Genomic DNA, 22683 nt, shown 5'->3' on the forward strand with positions numbered 1-22683 from the left:
GTTGCGTAAAGCTAGAAGGGTGGAATTCATTGAAAATAACTGGATGAATTAGCGCGAATGGACTATGGACCTGGGAGAGGTCGCGTGTTCTACCGTCAGGTGGCGGTAGCCTCAAAACAGTGGGACATCGTATAGACACCCTGCAACGGGACTGTGTTTTTCACAGGATTGTTTTCCGCGTTTTCCCGCAAAAACCACGCTCTTTTACTGTGATTTTTCGTTCCAGAGGTAAGTACAATCGACGAATCGAGTATCGAAATTATAAATTCTCTGGATAACCTCTTCATAAGCCTACAGTAAACCTTGGAAATCTTGAATCGGGTCCGACCTTTTGTTTATTCGTGGCGATTTTTTCGCGATGATTTGTTGCGTGATTTTTGATGATTCTCGCCCGCTTAAACCCCAATTTTTATTACGGGCAGTTAATATGTGATCCGCTCTTTCCGTCGAGACGAAATTTTGTAGGATCCGTTAGGTGATTGTTGAGATATCGTGGTAAATATTTCAAAGTGATATTCCCTGACCGAGAAGAGGCGCTCCGTGTATCCGTGTAAATGCAAAGTTTGTCACGTAATTTTTCTGACCGCCAGGGCCGCATCTATCAACCCCACTATCCGGCCGGCCGCTCACCTACTCACATCTAAGACGAATTATGTAGTTTTTCCACTTGGTATACAGTCAATTTGTTCCTGTCTTGCTTAAAAGAGGAAAGGTATATTTTTTTCATTTATAATTTTATCCTTTTTGCCGCGCGCGCGTGTGTGTGTGTGTTGTGTCTGTGTGTGTGCGCGCGCGCGTGTGTGTGGAGAGAGAGAGAGAGAGAGAGAGAGAGAGAGAGAGAGAGCAACTGTAAAAAGTATTTGTACACCATTGTATTTATTATAGTATTTATGTAATAATTAATTGAGTTGAAGTATATTAAATTCCATGTTATTTGGTTGTATTTTTGTATGACTACAAAAATTTAATGCTATGGAATTAAATGTGAAATCTGATAAAAGAATGCTTTATTGGAAAGTAAGGGTGCATACAAATATTTTTTATAGTTGCTATATATATATATTCAGCAGCTGCAAAAAGTATTTGCACATCACTGTATTTATTATAGCGTTTGTATATTAATTAATTAGATCCATGTATATTAAATTTCATATTATTTAGTAACATTTTTACATAATTCGAAAAATTTGATACCTAATAAAAGAATATTTCATTGGAAGATAATGGTATATGTAAATACTTTTTATTGCCATTGTATAAATATTTTTTGGATGGAAAAAGAGATAGAGTTAACTTTTAATTCAATGTTTTGATCATTTTTTAAAAGATGGAAATATATAGTAATCTTTCAGAGTACAATATTATAAATAAATCCAAGATTTCTTTTCACTTTTAAAATATACATTGTTTTATTAATAGGAGAATTGACAAATTACTCTGAATGCTACAATGGTAATAGCAATTATCATTTGATCAGTAATCTACTTGCAATTTCATATTATGAATGAAATTGCAGGAGCCCAATGTGGGTGGAAGTGAGATGGCATCCAGGGAAAAGAAACCCTTAGCGCCTTCCAAAGCAAAACAGAAGGCGAATAATGATTCTGGCTTGCCATCGAACGAAATTAAAAGTAGAAAAGGCAAGACTTTGTCAAATCTAAAGCAACAGCAACTTGCACGAGACATAATAGAGGCTGTGGCGACTGGTAGTCAACTTCCTCCGAAATTAGAGGCAACCCTTCCACGTAAAAAGGTTCTCAGGAATCTCAAACGTAAACAAAAGCTAAGAGTAACAAAGGCCAATTTAATTAAGTCAAAAGTTACAAGGAAGGTGACCAGTAGAAATTTATGCAGAATAACTTCTGATATTAAGAAGGGTGTGAGGGCTAAAAGAGCCAAATTATCGGAAGAAAACAGTGCTAAGACATCTGATATCAACACAAAAACTTTAGAGAACCACATAAACGAAGCAGAGGGTGAAAGTATAGGAACAGAAGGAGGTAATAGAAGTGCCAAGAACAATCTCAGGACTAAAAAGACCAAGTTTATACCAAAAAGTAGCGAATTGGAGAGTGAGGACATTGTGGACAAAGATACAGATTCAGTTGCTGGATCCAGTATCAAGAGCAGTCCAAAACTTAATAGGAAAGGTAGAAGCTTGGAAAATATAGATTCTTTACCTAGGGGTGTTAAATCAACCAAATTTTCGGGATTTAAAAGGAATAGTATCAAAGAGAAAGACACTTTCATAAAGTCAGAAGGTGATATTAAATATACAAAAGGAAGAAAGAGTACCAGGGATATAGATTGCACTAATATAAGAGTTTCAAAGTCACTTCTGGACACCAAGAGTTCTATAGATCTTACCATAGACGAAGTGATAGCTTCAATGTTGAGCGATTCAGAAATAGATAATCAGCAAGGAATAACAGAGAAAATTGAAGGGAAAGTAACAAGGAGGAAAAAGATGTTAGTAGAAGAGAATATAGTTCCGGATATTGAGATAAAAAAAGAACCAGACAGTGAAGATATCAAAATTACTTCTGATGGAGAGAATCTGGAAACAGAATCTGTTCAAAGTGCAATTCAATTGAGGAAAAGGTCGAACGCATCGATTAGTCAAAGAAGTTTGCGGAATGGCAAGTTACGACAGGCGGATTCTGTTATCTCTACCGATTTGGAGCTTAAAAAACGTCGAAGATTGAATTCGGACGACCCTGTTAGTTCGGAAGTTTCCACGGATAATATCGCAGATAGTAATATCGATACCGAATCTTGTTTTTCTGAATCTAGCGGTAACGATTCTCAGGCGGTTATGGTATCAACTAAAGATGAACTTTGCTTAAAACAAGAAACACTAAAAAATTTCGAAGACAGTTCGCAAATTGTATCGGAAATAGAAAATAATAACAATAGTGATAGAGTAGATAGGACAACCGAGATTGGACCTACTCTTCGTTCGAAAACTAAAGCCAAAAGTACCGAGATCGAAATAAAAAATGACAATATTAAAGGCGAATATACACGAATAATACCGAAAAACGCGGAAGTGCAAGAAGAGCTAAAGAAAACGAGTAATTTGGATCAAGTTAGGAAAGATAATATTTTAGCAAAACTTTCTGACAAATCTAAGGGTCGAAGAAGTAGTTTAAACATAGATATGAAGAAGACGGTCAATTCGTTTTATGGTACTGATAAGTCGGACGGTAATCCGAAGTCTCAAATAGATCAAATGATAGAAAATATCAAGCTTACGATCGCCAAATCTATCGAGAGTAAAATCTTTGGACCGGAGAAGGGTCTCGGATTGAATAAAAATTTTGAAGTACCAAAAATCGAGGAGATAATTGCACCGCTGAGTGCGGAATCGCAGAAATTAGGGTTGGAGGATAATACAGACGAGGATAAGTCTACTATTTCTAAGAATGAGATTAAATCGGACAATTCAGAAAATTCAGTGGCTGAACTGAAGCCAAAAGTGGCCGATACTGCCAAAGAAATTGAAAAACTAGTCATGGGTGATATTGAACTAGCTGAAACACATTCTCAGAACGTACAAGAGAGCGATTCTTCTGACAATGATGCAAGCTGCAACCCTCATAATGCTTCTGAAGCAGGTTCTGTTCAGATTACGGAGAACAATGATATCACCTGCAAAGCTATGAATCAACAGGAGGAATCAAATAATATCTCTAATTCGGCAGAGGAGTCTAAAAAGGACGTGGAACAAGTTATAGACGATCAGATTAAGATTTTGGATGATGGTAAAAGATCTGGTCTTAGCAAAAAATCTCCGAGAATAACGGATAAAGGTCATCTTGAGAACAACGAAACTGTTAAAAAGTTAGGTAGAGTATTAAATAGAATAGCCCAAAAGTCTGAAAACTCTGAAGAGTCTTTGGAGAACTTCAGTAAACCTGTTTCTGAGGAAACTGCTTCGAATGACGAGTCACCTAAGAACGAATCGACAAATAAAGCGGCTAGTTTAGAATCTTCAATTGTTTGCACGGTAATCGTGTCAAAGCAGGTACAAGAAGAAGTTATAGAAGAAGAAGCAAAAACAGATCAAATAATCGAAGATGAGGCTAAGATTTCTGCAAATGTTACTGTGGAATCTGATGATGTAGAGACTTTAGAAAGTATCTCTAAGGAAGTAGAAAGATTGGTAGCAGAGGATCAATCCAGCAATCAACTGCAAACGAGCATGAACGAAATGCAATACAGGCAAGAATCAGCAAACAAAACTACAACAGACATTTCTCCATTACCTGGTAAGTTAGGTATCACAGATATTGAAAAACAGGAAACAAGTCTTGCCAAAGTGGATGAATCAAAAAATAGCGATGCACAAAATAAACCTGAGGTAATAGAGAATACCAAAGAAATTGAAAAATCTGAAGAAAGCGTGTCAGAAGCAACACAAGTTGCAAAGAAGGACAAGAATAATTGCAGAGTACCACCTACTTCCGATTCCACAACGAACTTTAAATGCACCGCGAGTCCTGTTTCTAGCGATGTGTGTAATCCTATCGAAGATATAAAAAAAGATATAGATGAGAATAAAAAAGATGAGAAATGTAAATCGACTAATGATACAGATAACAATAACGCTGGTAATAATAATACTGACAAAAAAGTAATTTCGTTAAAGGATAATTCAGAGAATAATGATACAACTATAGTAAAGGAAGAAATAGAAATATCAGACAATATCGTGGAAGAGCAAAAATCTGCTGGCGATGATAACAAGAAACGAGTATTAAGAGCTCGCGATAAAACGAAAAAGATCGAAAAGGGACAAGCATCTTGTAACAAAGAACGCATCGAAGGTGCTTCAAAAATTAAAACGGAAGAGGAAAGTTCTCAAATATTGCATAGCTCTCATAATGAGGAAGATACACAGGATTTGGAAGAAAAGGCTCATGAAATGATCGCAGACGACATAGATGATTCTCAGAACAGCACTGAAACAGATACTATCGAGTTAGAACGTCAAGCTCGCACTAGACGCAGCAGGGAGGTGAAAAAACGCAAAGAGGATCAATTAAATGCTTTAAAAAATAAACGACCAAAACGGGAAATACGGAGATACGATCAACAGAATAAGGAGGAGACACTATTGGACAATGAGGTAGCAAAGATCAATGAGAACAACCGATCCTTTTTAAACAAATATGAAAACGGAACAGAATGTGCTACAAATTTCAGAGGTTTCTCAGAAGGGGTTAGGGGAAGTTTGGAAAAATGTCAGGACAGTACAGATAGTATTAGAAGCAAATCAGAAAATGACTTAATTATTAAGAAAGAGCCTAATAAAAAGACATGTGAGAACAGATTATCTCGAAATTTATCTGAGAATCATGTGACCAAGCAGTCAGGGAATATAGACATTCTGAATGCCAATTGCAAACCTGTAAAAACACCAGAAACATCACAGAAAGATTCTGATGAGACATCCACGTCTGGTGAATCCTCTAGCAGCATCAATATTACTCCAAAGATCTTGGAAACACCAGAAGACAAGGCGAAGAAAGAGTCAATTCTGAGACTTCTCGGGTTGGAATCTCTGGAAAAGGCTGCTGAGCGATTGAGCCATCAAAAGGCCAAAAAGGAACAGTACACAGGTACCCTGAAAACTGTAATCCGTGTTCAGAAAGAAAAAGAGAAAGACAAGAGGCGATCAAGATCACCATTGAAAATGGTGTTGAAACAGGGTCGTGGAGATGGCGAAGGAGATTCACCTGAGAATTTTTACACTATTCAGAAGGAGGTGAGTTTTATACAAATGTGATAAATTAATATACGTTGAATAAGATAAAATTTAATCAGTTACTTATCATAGTGCTTTTTATTTTTCAGTTTGGAACCAGTGGTTGGGGAGATAGCAGCTCTGGTGCGAACCGAAAGTTCTCTACTAACCACAGACACTCTTGCGGTAATCCTGGTTGCGGGAATAACTACATTCTTAATCATTCCTTGTCCTTCTGCTTAAAACACACGTTCTCGTCATTGTGAAAAGAATCGCTTGATATTTTTTTTAACGGATTGTTCTTGCTTATTATAGCACGATTATTTCCTTAATCGCGATTTTATTACTATCTAGTATCAAGCAGTTCTTTAATTCATAAATCACCTAAAAAAAAAGGGTCCCGCAAATCATAACAACTATATAGTCTTCTATAACAAGCATGTTACTTTGCGCTACTGCTTCAACATTAATTATATTTATTCTCTAACTTTCTTATTATCTTCAAATTAAGTTGCTCTCACTTCATCAAAGTATTAAATTAGAACATTAGATTTAATGTTGTATAGCTCTGTAATAATTGTGGCTTACTTATTGTTTTGTCACAACAGATGAAGATAACGAAGACACAGCGCCGAAGGATCGTCAGTCTCTTGTTATTCCAGAGAAGTCCTCCTCTTTCTCTATTCATCCTGGACGCTTGTGCGCGGATGTCTGTTGTTACTGCTTTGGAAAGTTCGGTTCTTTGGACACACCGATGCATCTTGCTCAAATGAAGTCCGATGAAAGACGGAAAAAGATTTTAATCATAGAAAGACATCTGAATAAGGATTCTTGCTTATGTGATGCTTGCTACCGTCATGTGGACAGAAAGGTGGAAGCTTTATTTATAAAATTCTCAGTATCATCTAATCGGTCTTTGAATATGTAATCTTATTATGTAAAATTTCTTGATGTTTAGGCAAATACGAGTCCAACGAATATGCAAACGAAGCCACAGAAACAACATAGACAGCTCATGGTGTCTAAGTGCTCAGCCCGCGAATGTAGAGATGCTTCGCGACATCATGTCAAACGTCGATGGTTGCTCAAGATAAAAACTGGTCTGCAAAAACAGGTTAGTGTACCAGTATAAGTTGGTAAAAAAGTAATGCAATCTAAAATTTAAAATCCAATTTTAATCAAACTTTCAACCCTACTGTTACATTATTATTTTTTATACAAATATATGTGATAAATATGTTTTCTATACAGGTGGACATTGATTGGGAATCGAGTCAACATACGTCCATGTCGTTCTGCGCTAGCCATTACTCGAAGATCGAACGATTCTTGACTTGTGCATTATGCAAACGTAGGTTGGCGAGAAACCACACTCATCAACTAGCTAATGCGGAGACTGAAGAATTAAATCATTTGCTTGGACAACAAGGGGTTCCTGTTATTCTGGCGGCCGGTACTTTCGTTTGTAAATTGTGTAGATATTTTACACAGTTGCAGTTGAAGTATAAGGATGTAGAGAACATGAACACGAATCATAAATCGTTCTTCAAGAGTTATCGGAAAAGGTATGGTTCCCTTGATACATTTACAAGATTTAATTTTTACTTTTATTATGTCCTTATATCTTTATCTTTTATTCTTTTGGTATGTTCAGAATCCTACACTATCACGATATTGAGGTTTTGGAAAACGAAGACGAAGATTCTTCTCAGAATCAGACTAAGGACAAAGACAAAGACAAGGACAAAAGGAAGAAAACCAAGTGTAGCACTCAACCTAAGACCGGAACTTCCAAGTCTCCGGATGGTACGACGAATTCCGCCTCTGAAAAATCTACTCCAGAACCCACCAAAAACGAGGAAGCGAGTTCTGAGATGGACAACGAAAATCGTACCGCGAAGACAAACTTGAACGATGAAAACGTCGGGATGGACGTGCAGTTCCTCGGTATTGAAAGCACCGTGGAGAAACTGAAGAAACGCAAGCTGCTTGATATGCACCCATACACAACATCAGATACAATGATATCTTGTAATAATCCCAACGAGGTTGTCGAGATCCTTGCAATGGACAAGGAGGTGACGCTAACCAGATTGCCAAAGAGGCCAAGGACGAATAATGACATCACACCGGTTGTACAGAGACTCGGTGCTAATCCTTCCATTAGTGTACGTACTCTTTTCCCTGGCGAGGAGGAGATGAATCTTCACGCCAATATAGAGTTTACAAATGTTCGAGAAATAACGCCTCAAGGTTGGGAAAAGTGTGCCACTATGATACAATATGACAGAGACACGAAACTCCTCTGGCAAGAGTTACAGAGACCATACGGGAATCAGAGCTCGTTTCTCAGACATCTGATACTTCTAGAAAAGTATTACAGATCCGGTGATTTGGTGTTAGCCCCGAATGCATCACGGAATGCCATTAATTACTCGACTTCTGTGCAGAATCGTTTAATATCATACGAAGGTCCAGAGAAAATGGACGAGCCAATAATGGAACCGATTGCCTCAGAATATCACAATTCTCGTCGACTGAGTGGCGGTTACGTTCTCGAAAGGGATAAGCATTCTTTACCAAGCACAAGTACTCCTAAACAACCATCGTCCACCAGTACTACACAATCTATAAAAAGTAGTCCTCCTCGGGTTCTGAAGTTAAACCCTGGAGTGTCGATAATTAAGAAGCCACCCCCTAATCTGCAACGACTAAACCTTCCATCTACCAGCGCCAACTCCGCGAACGGTAACGTGAAACGAAAAGACGGTCAAAAACTGCCAACTTCTTCTGGTGGTAAGGTGTTTCATTTAAGCGAGCCCGAGTTCAAACGATTACAAAATCTAAAGAAACAGAAGCAACAAATGCTCACGGAGAAACAGTCGACCAGTTCAAATGGCGGGACAGGTAATTTGAGTTCTTCAGCAAACGTGAAGTCGGCGACGCAGTATCAAAAGGCGCAGATAGCTGCGCACACACAGTTTCAGAAGCACCTGAGAATGCAGCAGGAGATGCTGAGTCGGCAGAGCAGAAGTGACTTCGAGCCGTTAATATGCGACGTTCGCGCGTTGGCGAACGAGAATAGCCCGACGCAAAACTTACTGCACAATCTGAACCTGCCGAAATCGATCCAGGTAACAACAAAGACGTCAAACCAGATTCCGATATTGCCAAAAATACCGAAGTCGCTGACGGTGATACCGCAAACGGTCACTAGACCAACCGAGAAATGAAACAAGTGGACAAATAGGGGTAAACAGTAAGTAAACAAATTATAGATGTTAATTCCTTCAGACGAGAGAATGTACACGAGGGGTCGTATCCGATCCTGAGTGAAAAGGAGAGTGTTTGTAAAATAAGATGGAAATGATCGGCAGATCGTGACGGACCAACTAGAGAGAATTGTTGATCGAATTTTGCCTTTCGATGCCGATCGCGGGAGATAAAGAAAGGTATTGAGGAAGTTTTGTGGAGGCTAGCTCACCGCGAGAAGCGACAACATTTGCCTTATGAGGATATAAAAAAATAACAAAAAATAAAAATGGAAAAGTGTACACGAGAGAAAAACTCTGCACTGCTCAAAAGAAAATACGGTTATACGATGAACGATCATACGTGTCACAACAATCGGATGTTTGTCGATGCGCGTACGAATCGTATTTGCATACGCGCATGCGTATATATCGTGATAGTATATATATATAGAAACATCATTTTAGTTTCGTCGGAAAAACGGTACAACAGCGAAGAAAAGAACATTGACTACAATCGTTAACGATCTTGTATATTAACAACCAAAGCATCAGTGTGAAAAAAATATGGCGAAACATGGTAAAAAAACCTGTTTCCAAGGAAAAGTGCCTAAAAAAAATGTATGTCGCGAATGAAGTCGTTAGTTTTTAAATGACAAAGTATACTATATTGAACGGACTTGAAACACACGTTATACATATGGTTATATATATATAATGTATATATATATACAATGTATACTACATACATATATATGTTATATGTATATATAATATATAATGTATACTACATACATATATATATATATATGTATATATATATATATATACACGAACAAAAGGAGAAAACAACAAATAAAGATAAAGAAGGTAAACGAACGATCGTTCGAACGAGTGAAGAGTTTAAGAGGGAAAAGAAGAAGGGGGTACATATATCTTGAAAGTTTATGAATCAAGGAGCTTTGATTTCACCCCCTTTTATTTCTTCGTTTATATGTTCTAAATCTAACAGAAAAATCAATCCTCGATTGAGAAATACAGCTCTTCTTTGAATTTTTTCACGAGGAACGGTCGAATAGGATAAGAGAGAACATATACCCGACGAACGAAATGAAGAAGAAGCTGACGATTTGCCTTGCTGTTGTTAGATAAAGAAAACAATTCATGCTAGAGACATATCTGTCCCACGCGATCTTTGAGATCTACAGCTGAAGGTCTCGCGAAGGCCCTTGAGGCTTCAAAGAGCACTTTCAAATCGGTAGTTCGTTCCTTTTTCCGCGTATCCCGATGGAGATATAGTCGAAAATTCGTGTCGAGATGATATTGCGTGTATTCCCGCGAGGTTGGCGTCACGATGTAGATTTCCTTACGATTTTTCTCCGGACGCCGAATATATTTTTGTCTACCTGTGAAAAAAAAAGGAAATGTTGCGGAATTTTGGAGAGAAAGGGAGATAGAAGGATAAAAGATAGGACGTGACCTTTTTTGCCGTGAATAAGGTACGAGACAAAATAATGACACCCGAAGAGATTCAATTGTACATTAAAAAAGAGGAAAAAAATATATAGATATATATATTTTGGCCTGCTCATCGGAGAGTAGCATAATGACCACTTGTAATTAATTCTTATTAATCAGAGGGCGATCGTTGAGCGAGAAAGCTAAACGTTTGTCGTATAAATTGATGGATACATTTCTATAAAGTAGGTGTAGATTTATTACGCCTCGAGCTTATTTATTACGTTATTATAATATCATTATATTACATTGTACATAACTGATAATTATTTCTAGTTTGTAACTGATTATTATTATTATATTATTAATTATTTCATTATCGGTAATTCTATTGCTATTATAGGACACGGTGAATTTTAATCATCGTGCAGGATTCCTTCATTAATCGTGTAAGACGATCGCGAATTTGAGAGAAATGTGAGGATTTCGAAACTCCTTTGATAAGAGATACACAAGATAAAAGATCGAAAGGTTAACGAATGAATGAGCGAAAGACTGAAAGAGCGAGAGAAACAAGCAGAATGAATCCGTTTCCTTCTTCTTCTTTTTCATTTTCTTCATTTTGTTTGTTTTTGTTTCTGTATGAAGTCGCCATGTAAAAGGGCGCGAAGGAAAGAGCAAGTCGAAAAAAGATGTTTGTCGAAAGAGAAGAAAAATCCTCCTTCGGACACGCAAACCGTATGCAGTCGGTTGTCGCGTGTCGTTTCGAGGTTATGTTATTACTGCCTTAAAGAAATACGCGTGATCGATTGTAAATAGTAGTAGCAGAGAAAGTGAAACTTGAAAAATGTAATTTCGAATTAGATATTGCGCCTGGGAGAACCTCGGTTCGCGAGACAAATAAAATGAGCAATTAGAAATGAGAAACGCTTGAGCATTGTTTGTTGAACGGTGCATTTTATAACAATGAAAAAAACGTTGAAAATCATTCGAGTTGAGGGTAAACCCACTTTTGAACCGATTAAAATTGACGAGAGGATTAGCCTGGCGGTAACGTCTGTTGAATTCCAGATATTTCTACTTAAAATTATCTAAACTCGTTTTCTGTTTATTCTGTGTCTTTAAAAAATGTCAATAAAATAGTCTGAAAATTTTTTCACGCTTTATTTGTTATTTAACTAGCTTCATTTCTTGCTCGTACCTTCTTTTTTTCAAATATGTAACTGTATCTTTAATTGTTGCTTAACCAAATGCACTAGTTAACGTGTTCACTAAAAATTGTTCGCACGAAAATGGAATCGGTTCAAGAGTACGTATATCCGTTCTAATTCTTTAAATTTTCATTTTGGCTGTGTTGAGCTAGGACGATTAACGGTCAAACAAGATCGACGGATAGATGAATTTTATATCGCACGGACGAAAGAATTTTGTCGAGTTCAGGCGGAAATCGTTCGCTCGAGTGTTCTGGCAGCTTCATTCGTTTTAACTTATCAAATCATTGTTAAAACAAATTTTGTACGTTGGTAATCATCGACGAAGAAGATTAGTACTGATTTATATCGAAAATCTAGAGACATTTTTTAAATTACTATATTATAGCATATCACTTTGTAACTAAGAGATTATTGACCTGCTGATATTGTAATATATCGCAATATCTTCGAACATTCACACAATGACACGGTAATGCTTTAGTAAATCGTAATATAATTTCCTACTAAAGTATAGTGCTTAGTCTTAGAACCTATTTTTTTTTTTTTTATAAATTAAATGGCAATTGTAAGATATACTTTTTACACTTCGAAATATGAATTTGAATATAATGAAATGAAAAGGACAGTTGTAGCGACGTAACTGTTAGACGAAGTAACGAAGAAGGCCAGAAACTCGAGGTGTGCGTAATCTAATCTGAAAAAAATTCACGTGGCGAAACGTAAAAAAAAAAAACAGGCACACGTATACACGTGCATGGGACATACTGTACAGGATAGTCGTGCACAACTGTGTGGCGCATGTGCGCGTGAACAATAGGAAAGAATGTCGGCGCGGGTATTATATGTATATTAAATATATATAATACTGAACGTGTGTTATAAATAAATAAATATATATTATATATATTAGTATATAAAATTATAATACAATAAAGTACTTGATGGTACGTTATACATATTAAAATGCTCTATTTTATTAAGGATATTTTTGATATATCTATATATATATATATTATAAATATGAATATAAATATAAATATATGTATATCGAACTAAAATCGATCGAACCCACGATCAATGTAATTATTGTTATCGACGGGACGATGGCGTTTAAAATTTACGAAGATAAGTATTTACTGAGCTGTGTGCAGTGCGTGTCAAATTGTAATTTCTAAATCTTACATAATCCCATTATTAGTAATTTCGACTGGACGAGATCGTTGACCAGCTCTCTTTTTCTTCTTCTTTTCTTTTTCCTTAAGTCTTTGATCTTTTTTCTAGAATCGAGAAAGATAAAAAATGAGGGAAAAAGAGACGGTTGACAAAAAAAAAAAAAAAAATGAAAAAAAAAATACGCAGATACGTTGATAATGGTAGTAGCTTGTGTGTATAGAGCAGTGATCTTGGTCGAATCGATATACCATGTAATCGAGCATATCTAATCCTTATTTATTGTTTTATACAGAACCGTTGCCTGCTATTAGTGAAGTCTCAAATCCTTCCGTTTTGTTCCCACTTTCTTCGTTGATGCAATCAACACAAAGGAGTACGATTATTGTTGTAGAATAATTGTTACAGCCCTTCTTTGTTACGTGTCTTCGTGGACATGGTGGTGATGCGAGGAGTTGTGAGGTTGTTCCTTTGTTTGACTGCATCGATTCTTTTCTTTTTATCTTTTCTTCATCTGTCTTTATCTAATTTTTCCATTTCTTTCTTTCCTTAAAGTAACAACTATATTTAATTGATGCGTATTTCAATTATTGTAAGTCTCAGTGTATCTATGGCAGTTCCACGTTTAAAATATACCTTTTCTTTTTTTCCTGAAATTGAGTTTTCGTGAGTGTTAATTATCGCAGCTGCGCCATCATAAGTTAATAATGCACGTTAGAAGAACGTATCGAACGAACGTATGATACGAGAAAAAAAGAGAATAGTACGACCGTTTTTAAATTGATTGCTCAAGACTTTTTAATTGTTAATCGTCCACGCTCGTTTACGTTTGTATGCCCAAATTGCGTCAATGAATTGTTACATTGTACAAATATTTATCGCGACAATGAGAATCGACCTTGGTACATGCAACGTTTTTAGCGACAATGGCGAATTATTTAAGTAGCGCAACGTACTTTTTTTCGAATTATTCGATAGAACAGTAAAAAAAAAAAACAAAAAGACGAATGTATATTATATCGACGAACCGATAACGCAATTAATTTTTGTCAACAGCAACTGCATACTTCTCAGCAAATGAACGCTCGATAAGTGTATGTAGTACGATTATACGTAAAGGAAAATTGAAAGTAAGGGAGAGGTATCGGGAAAGAAAGAAAGGGGAAGTGAGAGAGGAAAAGAGAGAAAGGCAAACAGTGTACGAGAGAGTGAACTGAGTTTAAGTTTTAAGAATTCTATTTTTGTGATGAAAAGAAAAGTGTAATTATCGTAGTCAAGGGGGACGGCAGGAATCGTCGAATGATTTTCACTCAAAGAAATGTAATCGAATAGACATTTCTTCTTTATTCTGAAAAGAAAGCAAAAGAATAACCATGATTCGGATTATACAGGGTGGTCCGAGACATTTTTTTACGTTTAATAGGCCAATCTTGTAGCTGTATTCTATGAGTATAGTCGAATATGTGTACAGTGTATAGTCAAGTAAAAAGTACTATATAAACATTTCAAACATTATTAAAACGTTATAATACAAATATATAATACAATGGGAACAATAATGGGTTTACGATCACTATGCTATAAGACAACGATAATACTTCGATTTATTAACCTATGAAGATCACGTTGATGTTCATTTAATTCTAATGAACCGATGTAATGCTTTGTCCGATATATTTTTCTTATTTAATTATGCACGCATGAAAATCGGATTGCGCGGAATTGAAAACTATTGGAGGCCAAAATATTATGCTTTTCTTGTATTTCATATATTTATTGCAACTTTTTAACAAAGCTTTAAATCATCCATGTTCGTATAACACTTTTTGTTTGGTTATATTTATAAAATATGCTGACCAAGTTTGGCTGTTTAACTCTAGGATGCCCTGTATGGTTTTAACGTAAAGATAATCACGCAACATGATTAGTAGCAGGTTCACACAGAGTGCTAAAGAGCCAAGAAGCATTGGTATCCAATGATTAGCGTCTGACAAAGTGTAATGGTGTTTCTACTGGCAGTAGATGCGACAGCGCATGCCTCTGGCATGCACAAAGGCGAAACACATCGAAATCATAAAAACTCCAGTAATACTTATATACAAAGAAACTTATATTCCTCGGTATTAGGTTCAATTTTTAGTTTATTACTAGGCTGTGGACTTTTATGAAAATTTTTACTAACACAATTATGGAATTGGAATCTAACTAGAGATTTCGTTTACACACTAAATATTATAATTAAGTTGCGGATTTTTATACAATTAATGGAAAATTCGAAGTTTCGGAAATATACGAAATGCATATAATATGTAAAAATAAAGAAATATTCTAAATGAACTATTTGCCATAGCATTTCACGAGAGAAATACATATTTATGTATGTTCCATTACTTTAATTGTATTAATAAAAATATGAAATTGCATAAAAATCCGCGTTCTAATTATATATAACACTTTAATTTAGATATTTTGCATATTTTTGCAGACTACATTATGTACATTTTTTAATTTCGCATGAATTCATAAAAATTTGCTATCCACATGTTACTGTTGATGTTCTCTTGACAAATTATTGAAAAATTTTACAAAGAAATCATTCGACGCGTTTCTGCAATGAAGAAATATTTTTTGAGATGAACGACAGGTGCGTATAAATCGAAAAACGATAAGTGCTGAAATGATCGATCGATTTATACTTAGGAAAAGATATTTTATTATATGAAATGAAAAGTCGAGAACGATGTTGGCAATGCAAACGGGAAGAAAGCAATAAGAAAAAGAAGCAAGAAATTAAGTACGCGTTAGATACTTTGATAACATTTCTGGATGTTGTGAATTTAAAAAAAAAAAAAAAGAACAAATCGAATTTGTGTGATATTTGGCGTCAACTAGACACGATGCACACATCGTTCTGCTGTTTCTTCGCTAACTTCACGATATTTCGTACTCGCGAAGTCGATATTTGTACGAAACGATTTGTTCTATTGAATTTTATTCTTCTTATTCTCTTTTCTTGTCTTTTTTTTTAATGATATATTCGAGGACTCCACCGACATTGCAACACGATTAAATGGTAATACTGAAGTTAAAAAAAAAGAGCGAAAGAAAGGCGAAAGTATATCATTTGCTCGCTTCAAGTCGTTTCGAACGTTTTCACGATTGCGAATCGAAATAAATCCTCGTTGATGATACAATCGACGACTACGGTTAACTACGAAAACGTGTTCACATTTTTTTTACACGATTTTATATCTGCGTCAAATAATCGCGCCTTTCTCAAATCGAGTGAATTCGTGTTATCGCGATTGAAACGCACAAATCATAATCGAACACGGATGCGAGTCTTAAACGATATAGAAATTTTTCCACTTTTCATACTTAAACTTACCGCCAATCGTAAAAGAGCGGTAAATATATCTACCGATTCGCAAACTGTGAAACCACACAATCAGAATTCGTTTATTTCTTGAAAATGCGTTACTATTTATTTGGAAGTAAAATGAGAAAAAAGATAAAATAATATTAATCATATAGTAGTTACTTATTTTCTAAATTCTAATTTATCGTTTTAAATGTAAAAAGAAGAACTTTTGTTCTTCTTAGACTTATCTTAGAAAGAATAATCGGGATCAGGCCGATCGAATTTACGGTCGATTTTTACATGTATTTCCGATCCGATTTCTTTTTGTTTTTCTTTTCTTTCTTTTTTTCGCAACAACTTTCGACACTATATTCGATCTTCGATTTCGTACTTTCCTTTTTATCGAGGATCGAATGTATCGAAACCGATGTCGATGTGACGCGAAAGCAATCCTAGACGTATACATATAACATATATATACATATATGTATATGTATATTATATATATATTATATATATTATATATATATATATAAAGAGCAAAATACGAATAAATAAACGACGATGTGACACTTTGTGGCGTATGCAATGACATCTTTTGAAAATTCGATACATACATCATTACGAACATTATGTTATTTAAACGAATATTAACACACGTTAATACTATCATGATAACCTTTGTTTATTTGATTCTAATGTAATAGTTATTATTAGTTCGCCATCCTTTGTATATATTCGCAACTCTCAATAAAAAAAGTACCAAAAAAAAAATAAAATGAAATATATAGAATTATTCCTTTCTCCATAATTGATCTCCTTATACCAAATTTCAAATATCAAGATATATTAATATACTAGGGATTATAACTGATATAACCAAAATTTAAAATGTTGCAGTGTAAGAATTAGTTATTGGTAATACCTGAGACCTCCCTACTCTCCACTGATTATCTCATCTTCTAATTTATGCCGTCAAACTTAAAATATTTTGTCTTTCTAATTTATGCCGTCAAACTTAAAATATTTATAATCTTATTTTCTTATTACTTTCTTGTATGATATAATATCTACAATCTTTTTTATCGTCAAACCTTTCGTATCCTATACAAATCATGCATTTATTTTAATAGTTTAATAGTTTCAATGTTTATAATAAATAATTAAAAATGGCTAAAAAATAACGCTCTTGAATCATTTAATCTCGTGCAAAAGTATTACTATAACTTATTACGATTTGCGCTTTGAATAGTCAATCAACAGAGTTCGGTCTAACGAAAAAGTATTCCGTCCACAGCGATCGTCAGCGCTAGACGCGCGCCGTCCGTACGGACGGCATAGGCCGCGAGTATCCAGCACTCAAAGGGTTAAAGAACCCTTTACAGAAGTAATTTAATGTCTTTAACTATGATTTAGAACTAAACGCTATGTAGAATATAGGATTAGACTAAAATCTGAAATGCAATTTAGCCTTTTTAAAATCTATTAATATTAGTAAATAAATATTAATAAATAAAAATTGATATGCGTAGAAAAAGGAACCATTTGAATGAATTTTATCAAAATCGCGAGTCCTTCATGTTGACTTGCGTAGGCAGATAATGGAGCAATCAGAATCATCCAAACGCTGCCGAACATTAACGATGTCCTACGAAGTTGGTCGAAAGCCGGTGCTTAATAGCAATTTAAAAACGAGCGGCAAAACGCGGCGTGTAAAGCCTTTCAGTTTGAAATTAAAGGGAGAGGAGTAAAGGAGAACTGACAAGATATTATATTTCTGCAGTTTATTTGCAATTTGTTCATATAATTGGTAACTGATCTTGAATAACTAGTACTAAAAACCTAAACAACGTATGAAATTTTATACATAGTTATTTTAAGGGTGCTAATGTGACTATTTACAGTGTGAACGCGTCAAACCACGAATCGAGACGGTCCTTCTTCGACGCGATAATACGACTCACGTCGAGAAATTTCCCTCGAAAGGCGGTTTAGACGTTCGAAAGGAAGATTGGATTTCTCTTTGCATCGCTTTTCACGCTTTCGTCATTGTTTCTATTTCCTCTTACCGGGTTTACAGAACGGTACAAATGTTTATATGTACAATGATTCAATCATCGATTACGTAATATGTAGTTTCGCGGCTACCCTCATAGGTTACGGCACGAATCGTAACGGAACACCGCGACGCTCAGAGGATTCAAATGCATCTGTTATTATCCTGTACAAAAAGATCAGGGGGTATTCCTGTGAATGATTCGTTAAATTTATAATATGTGCAAAACGTATAAAAGTGGTCAGTTTAAATAAAATGTAGAAAAAATGATTGCACGCGTGACATTGATCGTCCAATTCCTTTTTAGCACTTTTGTGAATGGGGGCAGAAACAGATTAAGACGGTATATTTCCAAATCAGCTTAAAAATGGCATAGTCAAGGAATTCGCCTAGACCGCACTGATTATGAGTTCATAGAAGAATCATGGCGGCACTGTTACGAATTAATCAACACAGAGATGGTAAAGTGTCGCAGATCGATCTCGAGTATTCACGTATCGTGTAGTAATAATATATTCGATGTTCGAAAACGATTTGCGACATGCTCCGGTATTCTTCTGTGAGAAGAAAGAAGGGACAAACTATTGCACTGCACAGTGTCCGCAAAATCCATGCTAACGTACGTCTTACAAATCCGAACTTATTACATACCTTTTTTAAAAACAATGATTATAAACAGTATGCATACAGCGTGTATATAAATCGTACAGTTGTGTATTTCGACGTAACAAAATTCGTCGTTATACAAATTGATACTAACTAATGAGTTTCATCATTAGGAATAAGAAGGGAAAAAAGTGTTAACAAAAGAAAATGCCACGCGAGAAACACAAACGTTCAACGATTATCACTCCGAATAAGAATATCGCAAAAAAGAAAAAAAAACGCAAAAAAGGAATAAAATAGTTTAGCAAAGAAATATATTTTTTACAACCAACGATTTTTCGCCATCCGACGACACATTATCTGTTTGTGATTTACAAAAAAATCACATATTGGATAATAATGATCTGTCGATGTTCTAAAATTCATTTTTCATTGTCTGTAGAATTACAAGGGAAACCACGAAAAAAAAAATTAAGAAAAGAGAAAGGAACGATAAAATATTGTTAACAAAAATCGAAGGCCCATTGTGGCATAATCGCGCGATAGTGAAATTCATTCGATATCGGGCGCACTTCGCGTTTACATTGATTTACGACTACTCTAAAGGCATTTATACACAACAGACGCACGCGTTTCATTTTTTCTCTTGTGTGTCGGCGCATATTCACTTTCTCCGGAAATATCTCCACTATAAATTCGCCTATAATATAATCGTTAACGTGCTCTTAGAAACGTACTCGAATATATACAAATTATATATGTAATGCGTGTTTCAGAATATTTTGGTACCGATGCACGTATAACCAACAACGTTTATATCAACTATTGGTGACGTACACATCGACAACACTTAATTGAAGCCCGACTTTCATCGAACCCAGAACTGCTGAAAACGCATTTCATCCACGAAAAGTACTTTACTTATCCCCCACGCAGTCTTATATCGTTGACGGCTGCTGAACGACCAAAAAAACTAAAGAACGATGAAAATAAGCCTTACGGAAGCTTACATATATCTTTCTCTTACTGGTACTGCTCGGTATCAAAAGTTCGTCCTTTGTGCTTTCCCAAATATCAAAGAGAGACTCTCTGACAGGTCGTCCAGCCGTGTCGACGATGCTCGTGTCATCAAGTCAAAGCCCTATAGAGGGCGCCATATTCTAGACAGAATGTTCACCCCCCCCCCCCCAGATCTCAGGTTCATCCTCGTCGTGGTTCCTCGTATGTGCCGCGAAGCCGTCTACCCGCATCATCGTCGTTATCGTGTTCGTGGTCATCTTTTTCTGTCGAGCCAGACACGACGAGAGGAGGGTGCTCGAGGCACGAGGCTCCCTTCTAGGTTTCCAGTCCAGGTACTAAACTGTGGAAGGTCTGGATATCGTGGAACGCTCTGCCACAACTCTGATTGTTGTTCCTCTCGAATTTCGCCAAGTCAAAATGTTCGTCCAGCGATTGTAACTCGACTAAACGTTCTTCTAGACTCTTGGCGGAGTCTGCGAACCTTGCAAAATCGCAGATCCTGTCAGGGTCGACCACGTCCGAAGCCTCCATTATGCTGCCTACATCGGTAGATCTAGCAACACTGGTTAGTTGACTGCTAGTGTCATCTAGTTCGGTAGGGAACATGACGGAGTTACAACAACTACTCGCGGACGTGGTGGTGCTGATGGTGGTGGTTGTGTTCGCGGTGCTACTGCTGATGATCGTTGTTGTCGACCGAACATCTACGGAGCTCAGGCGGTCCTCAGAGTACACCAGATGGTGATGATGCGGAGATTCGGGTTCCTGAACTTCGTCTATATGAGACAATAATCGTGGAGTCGGAGGCAGAATGTAAAAGTCGCTGAACACATCGTCCTGAAGGTCAAGATCATCGTGCCTCTGTCGCTTGGGGCTGATTCCATCGTTCCGCGTGTCATCGCTTAATCTGAAAAAAAGAAAATGATATGGGTTGTTTCAGAAATTATTAAGAGACGGCAGCGAGAGTAGACATCGTGCCCGAAGGTATTGCGCAACCGACACGCGAGCTGTCGCTACTTGCGCAATCTATATTATGTAAAACAAATCTCTAACAACGGCGAGCAAGATCTGCCACTCTTCTTCCTCTAGAACGGGAAAGTTCAACTACGAATTAGTTATTCTGAGCATCCTCTGACCTCTTTTGAAGCTATTTCCAAGAAAACGCAACCGTTCACATAGGTTATGTACAAAATACAAAAAATAAATCTATAATTAATTATAATCGAAAGTTCAGCTAAAACTTCATTTTGGGACGTACTATATTTGTGACATTTTTTGCAACATACGATATCTTCTGTCAAGTAGAATCCAAAAATGCTAATTTTAAATGGAGTTTTATGCATATTGCGCTGCTATAGCTTTATAACTGATATGAGCAAGGATCCTTGATATTTGAAAACTTTGATTAAATAGTTTCTCTTACCTCTTCCTGGAGGACGTTTCGTCGTCTGTTACTCCGACGATAAGGTTGCTGGAAACGTTATTCTCTTTGGTGGAATCATTTAGATACGTGACCACCGGAAGCCCGTAATTCCTCGTCTTTTCGTCTCGGTTTTCACGTTGCAGTCGCCTGACGGCGTTGTTTATGAGAACCGATCTGCACAGGCTAGCCTCTGGGTCCTCGATCCTCCTTAGCTTACCGGCTGAAATTTTAAGCAAGCGACGACGTTCCTCTCTCGCACGGTACTTGGCCGAAATCATTGTTGGTCTACTCCTACGAATCACAAGGTCTTCCTCCAATCTCATCTTAGCGTCTGAAAAATAAGGAATAACAAATTATTCATTTTCGAAATTACAGCTCATATTTTAACCCTGCTTCATAGGTCCATATGATCCAAATATCTAATTTTATTATCATTTCTGTATTCTATTGCTTTTTGTGAATAAAGCAGTTCGAGAATAAGAAGATATTAGGAAACATACAAACGAGAAGAGAAGAAGAATAATAAAGTTAATAAAAAAATCTACTGATAAAATGCAATATATTTCATTTCGAAGAAATAGGTATGCAAATTAAAAAGTAAAATAGTAACAAGTTTATATATTTGAAATATGCGCTTTTCTGGTATTGTATTATCAGTCCATTGTCTTTAAATCTAGAAATCTGAACATGTAATAGACAAGAGAAAAAATGTAGACATAACGGTATTACCGAGAGGCGGTAAAAAAGACGACCATAGAGGGCAGTCTAGCGGTACATAAGTATTTACGTGTTTACGTAGTGCGCGCTCTATACCAATAATTGACCAAATTTTCTCATTTTTTTCTGCTATACAACGATCTACATCTACTGAGTATGTACTTCCGTTGAGCCATAATGAAGTAAACACGAGAAGAAATTTCATTAATATGTGTTTTGTGATTAATTCCATAATACATGGCGAGTTTAATAATAACTATAAACAATAAAAATATTAAAATATAAAAATCAGTTTTATTTCTATATCAAACATATAACGATATACTTTCTAGGAATTTAGTTGCTTATACAAATTATAACCAGTGTTTTATATGGTTTGACTAATTAGCAAGAATGATATCCTTGTAACTCTATCGCATGAAATTAGAGCACTCTCGACAGAAAGAAACAGCGATAGCAATTGGTTAGTGATATCGATGGTCAACACTGTTCGTTATGAATAATTCGCTTGCAAATTTCTCGTCGATGACGTTCTAACACACTTCGCTCCGGTTGCACGGTTGCCATGAAAATGGGACGTAATAAGTAGCTGCAACTTGAGCAAATAAGCGTTCGTGATCGATGTTGCACTTTTCGTAATTCGTTTCGCAAAACGAGA

The 22683-nt window shown here is 36.1% G+C and overlaps 2 protein-coding genes across 8 annotated transcripts in view; one reads left to right on the forward strand and one right to left on the reverse strand.

Annotated features, from left to right (window-relative positions):
• The first annotated feature begins 61 nt into the window (after positions 1 to 61).
• On the forward strand, positions 62 to 16996 carry LOC126918077 (uncharacterized). 3 transcript variants are annotated; one of them, XM_050725682.1, is made up of 8 exons: positions 62 to 228; positions 591 to 712; positions 1517 to 5770; positions 5860 to 5935; positions 6358 to 6620; positions 6708 to 6863; positions 7001 to 7314; positions 7404 to 16996. In XM_050725682.1, exons 3-8 carry the CDS (start codon positions 1541 to 1543, stop codon positions 8980 to 8982), a joined length of 6618 nt encoding a protein of 2205 aa, XP_050581639.1. In that variant the 5' UTR covers positions 62 to 228; positions 591 to 712; positions 1517 to 1540; the 3' UTR covers positions 8983 to 16996. The 3 variants fall into 3 exon arrangements, with proteins under 3 accessions (XP_050581639.1, XP_050581640.1, XP_050581638.1); XM_050725683.1 differs by having other exon boundaries at positions 79 to 228; positions 5860 to 5893; XM_050725681.1 differs by lacking the exons at positions 62 to 228; positions 591 to 712 and having other exon boundaries at positions 1505 to 5770.
• A 976-nt stretch (positions 16997 to 17972) lies between these two features.
• LOC126917706 (uncharacterized) overlaps positions 17973 to 22683 on the reverse strand; it is a 90951-nt gene continuing 86240 nt past the window's right edge. For 4 of the 5 annotated variants that reach the window (XM_050724909.1, XM_050724908.1, XM_050724910.1 and 1 more), the window contains exons 2-3: positions 21309 to 21639; positions 17973 to 20792 (exon numbers count right to left, since the gene is read on the reverse strand). In XM_050724909.1, coding sequence (XP_050580866.1) covers positions 20201 to 20792; positions 21309 to 21639 — 923 coding nt within the window. In that variant the 3' untranslated portion in view covers positions 17973 to 20200. Of the gene's footprint in view, positions 20793 to 21308; positions 21640 to 22037; positions 22273 to 22683 lie in introns of those variants that run through there. The other variant, XM_050724907.1, reaches the window with a different exon arrangement.

This window comes from Bombus affinis, chromosome 6 (genome assembly GCF_024516045.1).
Source record: "Bombus affinis isolate iyBomAffi1 chromosome 6, iyBomAffi1.2, whole genome shotgun sequence".
Lineage (NCBI taxonomy): Eukaryota > Metazoa > Arthropoda > Insecta > Hymenoptera > Apidae > Bombus > Bombus affinis.

What these genes read in the sequence shown, in the direction of transcription:
- LOC126918077 (XM_050725681.1), top strand. Translation starts at nt 1,505, where the DNA reads ATGAAATTGCAGGAGCCCAATGTGGGTGGAAGTGAGATGGCATCCAGG. An exon ending in TTTACACTATTCAGAAGGAG is followed by an intron (nt 5,771 to 5,859) that starts GTGAGTTTTATA and finishes TTTATTTTTCAG; the next exon opens with TTTGGAACCAGTGGTTGGGG. An exon ending in ACCGTCATGTGGACAGAAAG is followed by an intron (nt 6,621 to 6,707) that starts GTGGAAGCTTTA and finishes CTTGATGTTTAG; the next exon opens with GCAAATACGAGTCCAACGAA.